The sequence below is a fragment of the Salarias fasciatus genome (genome assembly GCF_902148845.1).
Source record: "Salarias fasciatus chromosome 7 unlocalized genomic scaffold, fSalaFa1.1 super_scaffold_4, whole genome shotgun sequence".
Lineage (NCBI taxonomy): Eukaryota > Metazoa > Chordata > Actinopteri > Blenniiformes > Blenniidae > Salarias > Salarias fasciatus.
Genome location: NW_021941229.1, coordinates 27,789,671 through 27,800,313, shown reverse-complemented (window position 1 = coordinate 27,800,313; position 10,643 = coordinate 27,789,671). Strand labels below are relative to the sequence as shown.

Sequence of the window (10,643 nt, the reverse complement as noted above, 5' to 3'; positions counted from 1 at the left end):
GGATCCCTCTCCCAGGGACGGACAGCTTTGGCAACAGCTAGCATGAGACAATAAGAAGTAAAGCCTAGGACAATGTTGAGGACAGTCTGTTGGACGGTCCAGCACAAGAACCACGGATCCCAGCAGTAGAACTGAAGCCAGTCCGCGGGCAGGACCGACAGGAGTGTCCTCCCGGTCCGGACGGAGCTTGTTCATAGGCCCTCGTAATAGTGGAGTCAGCAACTGAAACTGGAGAAGACTCCCCCTCGAAGGGGGGGACAGCAGGGGAAAAGCAATGAAGGGACTAAAGGGAATAACATTCAGACATTAGAGGACAGGGCTCAGTGCTCCGTACTTCCCACAGCATTCTAGCTCCTGGGGCAGCTTTGTGGATACTTAACTGTTTAAACTAGTATTTAGTTAGTATAGTTTAGTTTAGTTTAATTTAGTTTGGTTTAGTTTAATTTTGTTTAGTGTAATTTGGTGTGGTTTAGTTTAGTTTGGTTTGGTTTGGTTTGGTTTGGTTTGGTTTGGTTTAGTTTAGTTTAGTTTAGTTTAGTTTAGTTTAGTTTAGTTTAGTTTAGTTTAGTTTAGTTTGGTTTGGTTTGGTTTGGTTTGGTTTACTTTAGTTCAGTCACAGCAGTTTGTTGATGTCGTGTTTTGATCCCTGCTGAGGTTTTGTGGAAACGTTCTTGTTATAAAACGTCTGATTTGGCTCGTCTTCACAGGATTTCTTCTTTCTCTTGCTGTCAGGCGGAGAGTCGGTCAGTTCCTGCTGTGATTGGCTGCACGTGTGTTGGAGTTTCTCATTTATTTGATGTGACGTCGATGACCTGCTTCAGGTGTTTGTTTTACAAAATTAATTAAGAAAAGTCTGGAAATTCGTCTTTAATCCTCACAAGAATCCATTTCTGATCCCTTTATCAAAGTCAAAGTTTTGGAAGATGTTGAATTAGTTTGTCTGAGGAGTCAGCGTCTGAAAAAATGAAGAAATGCAGAAGTAGGTTCAGAACAAACGGAGCAGGATCACTGTTTTCGTTCTCGTGCTCGTCACGTGGCCGTCACCTGTCACGTGATGCTTTTACTACAAGCCCCACATACGTGGCTCAGCGGAAGCCCCGCCCCTTCTGTCAGGCCACGCCTTGTGATTGGCTCACACTGTGAATTCCAGGCTTGAGACGCTCGGTAGATTTATAAAAGTAGAAATGAGCTACATAAGCTGGGATACAGATATATAACAGTAGAGTTACACCTGCTCGCTGCTGGCCGCCATCTTGGATGAGGATCTCCTCCTCCAGTACTGTGACTGTGAGTTGAAATAATCAGAGCTCGTTTATCTTGTTTGGTTTGTGCTGACACGTGCTCAGCTCCCAGAATGCTCTGGTGAACCAGCTGTACTAATGAAATGCTTTATTAATCAGAACAGCCCTGATTAAGCTGGGCATGAAGGACAGAGCGGAGACCTTTATCAGAACATGGCCCGCTCTGTAAAGGCTGTGCGGAGTCGGGACGCTTGCACGTGGCCCGGCACGCTGTACTTTGCTCGTTGTCAGCCTGAGTGACTGTGCGGTGGAGTGTGAGCTGCAACACAACAACCTTGAATGTATTTACCTTTCTGTACATCTATTGATGAAGCTAACAGCAGTACAAAACACACTGCCGCCTGTATTCATGTTTTCATAAAAAAATATCATTGTTGATTGAGATTCCACTGCATAAGAAACATTTGAAAAACATTGCACAGCTTAGCAAATGTCTTAAGAAAAGTCACATTTCGGAGCTTAAGAACTGGTGAAGAAGGCCTGTTCTGTTGTGGGCCTTCAACTGGACACTCTGGAGCCCGTGGCAGGGAGGAGGATTAGGGACAAAATCAGGGCGACCATGGACAACCCCTCCCACCCTCTGCACGACGAGCTGTGGGACATGAGCAGCTCGTTCAGCCAGCGCATCCTCCCCCCCAGAAGCAGAGCTGAGCGCTTCAGGCGCTCCTTTGTGCCCACCGCCATCAGACTCTTAAACAGCAGTGGAGGCCACAGTCCAGCACGGCGCTAACCCCCCGGTAATAACTGATACGGTCACCTTTCCCTCTCGGCACTGCACTGCATAACAAAGCTGGCTGACTGACACTCGACACTGTGAATAGCTCACACTGCTGCTGCTACTGGATGGTCATTGTCTCTCATTTTTCTTTTGTTTATTATAAGTCACCCTTGCTTTGTCCTAACATATGTGTTATTTTCTAACATGTGTGTAATTTTTTTTCTTTTTTCTTTGAACCCAATGCATGCTACTACCCTTGTTCTTTGCCCTGTACTGCTGCAATACCTGAATTTCCCCTCTGGGGATCAATAAAGGATTATCTTATCTTATCTTAAATGTCATCCTGGCTCATGAATACATGTAAAAACGTGAAACAGGCAGAAATGCGATGTACAGTCAGTCCTCAACGTTTATAGTTTATTATGATTCATTCTGCAGTCAAAACGGACGAGCTGTGTGTCGTCCTCATCCAAGATGGCGACCATGCTCAGCCCACTCCGGAAGTGAGGTGCTAGACTCCGCCTCGTCGTAGTGACGTAGAGACGCAGTGAGGGACGCGGCGGCGGAGCGGAGTTGGAGCGACTTTCCCCTTCTTTTCCTCTCCCGGGCGCCACTTTTCCTCGTCGCTCTCCGTGTTCGTGTCGGTGTCTCCGCGGAGGAGAAGAGGAGGCAGAGTCCGCAGGTGTTTCCAGGTGAGCTCCGCTCGTGTTTCACCGCGTCTCCACCTGTCAGTGACCTCTGCGGCGACACGTAGCCCGCCGCGCGCTGCTGCGCCGGACTCCTTCCGAAACACCCACGATTTAAGACGTTTCTGCGTTCAGAAACCCCCCGGTGAGCACCGGCGCGCGGCCCGGGCCGGGTTCACGGCGGGCCCGCCGTCGGACTGTTTCCGGCCGGGTCAGAGTCCCGGTGAAAGGCCCGCCGGGCGCCCGGCGCCGCGGGTTCCGTCCCGAAGCCGAGGACCAGCGGGCGGACGTGGACTCCCGGCGAGGCGCGTGCACGCGGAATCATAGGGCTGCGCGTGCACTATGCCTTGATGTGTGTGTGTGTGTGTGTGTGTGTGTGTGTGTGTGTGTGTGTGTGTGTGTGTGTGTTTGTTCACCTGACTTGACTGTTTGGACGGAGGAGGGAAACAAACTGAGAACAATGAAGCAGGGAGAGGAGGAAACACTGGGAACTACACAATTCTACACTACACAACTACACAACTCTACACTACACAACTACACAACTCTACACTACACAACTACACAACTCTACACTACACAACTCTGCACAACTCTACACTAAACAACAACTCTGCACAGCTCTACACTGCACATCAGACACCCTGTCAGCCATACGGGGTGAATCTTTATTCTTATTGAATTGTGAGGTCAGGGGTCAGAGGTCAGATGTAGAAAATTCTAAAATAAACTTTATGTGGGAGGAGCGTGATCCTGGGTCTGCTGGTCCAGCTCCTGGTTCTGCACTCCCCCTCCTGGTCCTCCTGGTCCTCCTGGACCCAGTTTCAGACTCTTCTGGAAGCGCCTTGGTCCACGATGGAGGGACGACGCTAAATGCTAAGTGCTAACCTCCAGAGAACCCGCTGAGGAGATCATGTGACCCAGTGACATGAAGACTCAGCACACTGGGGTCAAAGGTCAAAGGTGGGACACGTCCGGTGCCGCTTTGCCCTCTCAGTTTATGGCGCTGCCCCACCTGAAGCAGAAGCATCCAATCAGAGGCTGCGACGGCCAGCAGGCAGCGTCTGATTGGCCGAGACTCGTCCTGTCACTGTTCTGGACTGACCTGTCTCTCTCTCTCTCTCTCTCTCTCCCCCTGTCAGTGCTCGATCACCCACTCCTCTTCAGGTGGATCAACCAATCAGCGAGCTGCTCAGAGACCAGGTGAGTGTGTGGTTGTCATGGTTACCAGTAGGGTGTGTGATATGACGATATAAGATCGATTATAACATCGGGACGATCTCATAAATCAGAAAGACGGTTAAACCGTCTATAGGGCACGTTCTCCTCCGCGTTCTTTTTTCACCTATATATAATATTTTTTGGAGTGATGTTTCCTGAAAGCTTCAGATAATATCAGCTAAACATCCCCTCTAGTGCAGTGATCCACAAGCATAACAGATACAAGCGGAGCAACATTAACGATGATTAAAAAATAATAATAAAAGACCCGCAGCCAGAGCTGCGTTCAAGTTGACTCGAGACGCGAAGGCAGCTAACAGCGAGCGGAGCGCGGTGCGACAGCTTCTCTACCTGGAGCTGCTGCTGGGTGGAGGCTGGGTGGAGGCTGGGAGGAGGCTGGGTGGAGGCTGGGTGGAGGCTGGGAGGAGGCTGGGTGGAGGCTGGGTGGAGGCTGGGTGGAGGCTGGGAGGAGGCTGGGAGGAGGCTGGGAGGAGGCTGGGTGGAGGCTGGGTGGAGGCTGGGAGGAGGCTGGGTGGAGGCTGGGAGGAGGCTGGGAGGAGGCTGGGTGGAGGCTGGGTGGAGGCTGGGAGGAGGCTGGAGGAGGCTGGGAGGAGGCTGGGTGGAGGCTGGGAGGAGGCTGGGAGGAGGCTGGGTGGAGGCTGGGAGGAGGCTGGGAGGAGGCTGGGAGGAGGCTGGGTGGAGGCTGGGTGGAGGCTGGGAGGAGGCTGGGAGGAGGCTGGGAGGAGGCTGGGTGGAGGCTGGGAGGAGGCTGGGTGGAGGCTGGGTGGAGGCTGGGTCAGGCAGAGCTGGGTTACAGCAGCAGTACAGGATCTACGAGAGACCAGCCGCCATAGAAACACCCAACAAGCTGGAGGGAGGGACGCTGAAGCTAGCACCGAGGCTAACGCTAGCTAGCGAGCTACCGCTAGCAGTTCACAAGCTAGCATACAGGATTTCATACACATCAAATCACAGAAATGTGAAAAGACACTTAGTGAACAAACCATCAAGTTAACAGCTGAAACAAACCTTTAGTCTGATCACTAGCGGAACGTCTGTGGTTTAACGGGATGATGAGGGGCTGTGTTTCAGTGGAGACAGAGCCCTCTAGTGGTCAGATAGCACAACTATTAAAACTATCACACGTTGTATATGTTTAACATTGGGGGAAAAAATGGTCAAACTTGCAAATTAGCCTAGAAAAATAAATATAAATTAAAATCGTGATCATGATATTGATATTGATTTTAAAAAATCGTGATATGACATTTTTGCCATATGCCCCCCCCCCCCCCCCCCCCCCCCCCCCCCCCCCCCCCCCCCCCGGAGCCTCGCCGGTGACGGTTTAGGAGCGGCGCCTTAGACATTAAACACTGAATGCTGCGTTGCTTGTTTGGCAACCTGAGAGCTCACATGTGATTGGCTCTGAACCAGGAAGTAGTGAGGTGTAGCCCCGCCCACTGCACCTCTCAGTTCAGGAGGAAAACACGTGAATCAAACGATTTAGAGGAAATGAAAGTTCCTTCAAGAACAGGAGACAAACAGGAATGACTGACTGAACACACACACACACACCAGACACACACACACACACACACGCACCACACACACACACACACACACACACACACACACACACAGAGCTCTGTTTTCTGTCACTGATGGGGTTTAATGGGGTTTTCGTGCCGTTCAGACGCCGGCTCGTCCAGACAGACGTCACGATCGTCGCCGCCGGCGACCGCTGTCCTCCTCTTAACGCGCTGTGATCTAATTGGCCGCTCGCAGCGCAGCGATTGGCCGGCCCACCGCCTCGGGGCGGACCGGCCAATCGGATTATGACCCTGCCGGGGCGGAGCCGTTGCCGTGGTTACAGCAGCGGGGCGGACGGTCTCAGTGTGGACGAGTCGGCAGCGCAGAGACACGGTCCATCTGGAGACACCCGGAGACCGGTTTGAACCGGTTTACAAACGTTAGGACTGTGCTTTACCCGAGATCTGAACCCGGAACTCATCCAGGTAGTGTGTGAGTGTGTGTGAGTGTGTGTGAGTGTGTGTGAGTGTGTGTGAGTGTGTGTGAGTGTGTGTGAGTGTGTGTGAGTGTGTGTGAGTGTGTGTGAGTGTGTGTGAGTGTGTGTGAGAGTGTGTGAGAGTGTGTGTTCTGCTCTTAGTAGAACCTCCCCGTCTTTCTTTTCAACAAACACACTTTATGAGAAATGTCCAGTGAGACCTGGCAGGACACAAATCTCTCACACAGACACACACACACAGGTTGTGGCTGTGTTGTGTGGAATTGGCATGCTAGCAAAGCATTCTGGGAGCTGTGTCGCTGAAGTGTTTGTGTCCGGCAGTCATGGACCACACCCACCACCACCACACCACGGCGCCGGCCTCCACCCACGACCACAACCACGGAGGAGGCGGAGACGAGCACGCCGGCCACAGCATGGTGAGGGGCGGAGCTTCAGTCCAGCTGCTTCAATTCAAAATGTCAGCCAAGTATGACGGCGTCTCGAACCGGGACCTCCAGTTGGGAGACTCCAGCTCCACTGAACACTGTCTGGATAGAAATGGCTCCTGTGACACGGCCTGGTGATGTCACTGTGATGTCACAGGGCGGAGCTAATGGCCCGTCTGGTGATGTCACTGTGATGTCACAGGGCGGAGCTAATGGCTCGTCTGGTGATGTCACTGTGATGTCACAGGGCAGAGCTAACGGCCCGTCTGGTGATGTCACTGTGATGTCACAGGGCGGAGCTAATGGCTCGTCTGGTGATGTCACTGTGATGTCACAGGGCGGAGCTAATGGCTCGTCTGGTGATGTCACTGTGATGTCACAGGGCGGAGCTAATGGCTCGTCTGGTGATGTCACAGGGCGGAGCTAATGGCTCGTCTGGTGATGTCACTGTGATGTCACGGGGCGGGGCTAACGGCCCGGCTGGTGATGTCACTGTGATGTCACAGGGCAGAGCTAATGGCTCGTCTGGTGATGTCACTGTGATGTCACGGGGCGGAGCTAACGGCCCGTCTGGTGATGTCACTGTGGCGGGGCCACCAGCCCATCATACTGATGTAACGGTCACTTCACTACTTGTTGTCGTCCAGGCGATGACCTTTAACCTGGACTACATCGGGGTGGAGCTGCTGTTCTCCGGGCTGGTCATCAACTCGGCTGGAGGTCAGTCTTCACACGGTTCACCCCCGAGTGGCGCCGCCGCTCGCCAGCGTTAACCCCGCCCCCTCCTCTGCCGTCCATTCAGAGATGGTGGCGGCCTGCATCGGGGTCTTCCTATTGGCCGCCCTGTACGAGGGCCTGAAGATCGGCCGCGAGGTGCTGCTGCGCCGCAGCCAGGTCAACGTGCGCTACAACTCCATGCCGCTGCCCGGCGCCGACGGGACGGTCCTCATGGAGACTCACAAGACCGTGGGGTATGTGGCTAGAGCTAAATGCTACGCTAACGCTCAGCTAGCCTGTGATCCCATCCCGTGACCTCTGTCTGCTCACTGATTGGCAGTCACCATGGGATCTCAGAAAAGTCCCGCCTCCCTGAAATGTCTTCAAGGTAACGTCTCTGATCTGGATCCTGGTCCAGCTTCTGGTCTTGGTGGTCTGGGTCTTAGTCATAGGACCATGGTCCAGGTCTTGGGCTTGAGTTTGATCCTGTCTTGTCCCTGGTTCTTTGCTTTGGTCCTGGTCCTGCTCCAGCACCCTGCCCTGGTTCTGGTCCAGCACCCTGCCCTGGTTCTGCTCCAGCACCCTGCCCTGGTTCTGGTCCAGAACCTTTCGCTGGTTCTGGTCCTGTGATGCTCATGCTAACCGCGGGGCTTGTCCCAGTGTTCTTCCATTAGCAGACGTGTTAGCATTACCATGTGGATGAGCTGACCTGACGCTCGCCTTTAGCTAACTTAGCTTACTTAGCTGGTTAGCATTTAATGTTGTATTTTTTTCAAATTGCTCATCATGTGATTCTGATTCTTCATGGAAGGAGTGCTAACAGCTGTCTGCTAATGCTAATACTGCTGGAAGTTGTGCTAACTGCATGTTCACAAAGCTAACTGTGATGCTAACAGCCTTGTGTTTCCTGAACAGGCAGCGGATGCTAAGCCCCGCCCACTTCATGCAGACCCTGCTGCACATCGTCCAGGTGGTCGTCAGCTACTTCCTGATGCTCGTGTTCATGACGTACAACGGCTACCTGTGCATTGCCGTGGCGGCCGGCGCCGGGATGGGCTACTTCCTGTTCAGCTGGAGGAAGGCCGTGGTCGTCGACATCACCGAGCACTGCCATTAGCGTTAGCCGCTAGCATCGCCTGCCAAGTACAATCGATCAACGCTAACTAATCCCCCCACTCAACGTTAGCATGCTAGTCTCATGCTAATGAAGTGAGTCCGTGGGATCACACTAAGATACCATTACTCGGTCACCATGGTAACGCCACATCATATTGTAGGCTAGCTTCCACTGTAACAAATCAAGTTAGCGATTAATCTTTGTATAGCAGAAAAAAAGCACTTTTAGTTTGGAAACATCACCATAGTGTTTAGTTTGTTTTGTTTTAACAGCTGGTCGGCTGGCTGGCCAATCAGAGCTGGAGTCGCTCAGGAGAGTCGCACCCTCCGAATCAACCGTTTTAATTTGTGCCATGAGAACTGGAGTGTTAACTGATGCTAGCTAATCAAGGTTAGCCTCTCTTTTACTCAATTGTATTGGTAGCTGGCTCGTTAGCAGAGCTCGTTAGCAGAGCTCGTTAGCAGAGCAACCAATCAGAGCGAATTATCCAGTCCGTCTATTACAAAGTAATTTATTTGATTCAGTTTAAATTTCAAAATGTAGTTTGAGAAGCAAAGCCTGCAGATTGTCTGCCGAGATGAATGACACACACACAGACACACACACACACACACACACACACACACACACACACACACTCTCTCTCTGCCTGCCCCCAGTGGCTGCTGTGGGCAGTGCAGCTCTTTAAGCCCCGCCTGTCAGTGATTGGTCCAGGTGTGCTTGTGGGCGGGGCTTCAGGTGGGTGTCATGCGTCTTTCCTGTGATCTGTTGTTGACATGAGAACAAAAGTTTACGAGTTTTTTTAAATCAAACTGTTGAAGTCGAAGCTTTGATTCTTCTTTTGACTTTGTCTTTTTTAAGTGAAGAAATCTTAGGGTTTTTTTATTTTTTATTTTTATTTTTTTTGCCAATCAGAATTCAGAGTTTAAAGCTCCACGCCGGTCTGGACTCTATCGGCCAGTTTACGTTGGTCAGTAAAATCCTGAGCTGTTTCCATGGTAACCGTCGGCCTTAAAGCTGCCGCCCGCTGCCTTACTGCGGCCGCCTGCAGCCGTCACTGCTGCCGGCCCACAAACACCTGGTCCCCCAGTCTGGGGTCTACCCGGCCCCACCCGGCCCCACCCGGCCCCACCCGGTCCCACCCGGCCCCACCCGGCCCCACCCGGTCCCACCCGGCCCCACCCGGCCCCACCCGGCCCCACCCGGCCCCACCTGGCCCCACCCGGCCCCACCTGGTCCCACCTGGCCCCACCTGGTCCCACCTGGCCCCACCCGGCCCCACCTGGCCCCACCCGGCCCCACCCGGCCCCACCTGGCCCCACCTGGCCCCACCTGGTCCCACCTGGCCCCACCCGGCCCCACCCGGCCCCACCCGGCCCCACCCGGCCCCACCTGGTCCCACCTGGTCCCACCTGGACCCACCTGTCTCTTCACAGCTTGTGTGTTGTTGGTGTTGTCACGATGAACGGATGAACTGTGATCATTGTTGTGATTTTTATCTGAATTGAGACACTGAGGTGGGCGGAGCTTACTTACTGGACCAATGAGATTGCAGGGACAGATTTCTGTTACTGTGTTTTTTGAAGGTGCAGCTTCCAGTCTGGACAGCCGCACGTCACCTGTGTGAGGCCTGTGTCTTCAGGGGCGGGGCCTGTGTCCTCAGGGGGCGGGGCCTCTAGCCGCGGGGGCGGAGCCTGTATCTGGATCTTTTTCATGAAGTGTGTGACTGGTCTGTGAAGTGAACCTGTTTCTGTGTTTGTAGTTAAACTGTCAGAAATGCTGGAATTATTACAACAAATTAAAGTTTCTGTAAAACCTGTTCTTCGGTTCTCCGTTCCGTTCTTTCACATAAAGTTCCGTAACATTGAGAATTCCCGAAGTTCTGCGTTCCCTCTGGGTTCTGTGTTTGTACGGATGGAAACATCTCCAATGTTCCCACCAGAGTTAGAAACCCGAACGCCCCACAGAACCCCGGCGGAACCGGAACTCATTCAGACTGGATCCACAGGAGAAGAGGCGAGGACGCAGAACCCTGCCTCCTCGCTCCAGGTCGACAGGTCCAGCACGTTTCCCTGCCGTGAGAACAAGTGAGAGGATCCGGGTCAAACGGGGAGGAGCGGTTCTGTCAGAACTTCTGCAGAACACCTGGAATTCAAGCTTTCCCAAACTGGAACAGTGAATGTTTTAATATTAACTCCTTCTCCCCAAAACTCAGACTTTTTGTAAATCCTGTAAAGAAAAATAAGTCATTATGGAGTCAATTCCCAGTTATTTTACTTCGCAGAGCTCCGGTGGTCCTGGTTCCGGGGTCCGGGGTCCGGGCTCCGGGGCTCCGGTGGTCCTGGCTCTGGGCTCCGGGCTCCGGGGCTCCGGGCTCGGCGGTCCTCCGGCCAGCAGAGGGCAGCAGCGGGCCGGTCTCCCCAGCGGCC

The 10,643-nt window shown here is 53.1% G+C and overlaps 1 protein-coding gene across 2 annotated transcripts; it reads left to right on the top strand.

Moving 5' to 3' along the window:
• The first annotated feature begins 2,501 nt into the window (after positions 1–2,501).
• On the top strand, positions 2,502–8,761 carry slc31a1 (solute carrier family 31 member 1). Of its 2 annotated transcripts, XM_030084163.1 has the most exons (7): positions 2,502–2,711; positions 3,848–3,908; positions 6,274–6,371; positions 7,028–7,100; positions 7,183–7,351; positions 7,438–7,485; positions 8,013–8,761. In XM_030084163.1, the coding sequence occupies exons 3-7, from the start codon at positions 6,276–6,278 to the stop codon at positions 8,212–8,214; spliced, it is 588 nt and encodes a 195-aa protein (XP_029940023.1). In that variant the 5' UTR covers positions 2,502–2,711; positions 3,848–3,908; positions 6,274–6,275; the 3' UTR covers positions 8,215–8,761. The 2 variants fall into 2 exon arrangements, with proteins under 2 accessions (XP_029940023.1, XP_029940024.1); XM_030084164.1 differs by lacking the exon at positions 7,438–7,485 and having other exon boundaries at positions 2,538–2,711.
• Positions 8,762–10,643: the final 1,882 nt, after the last annotated feature.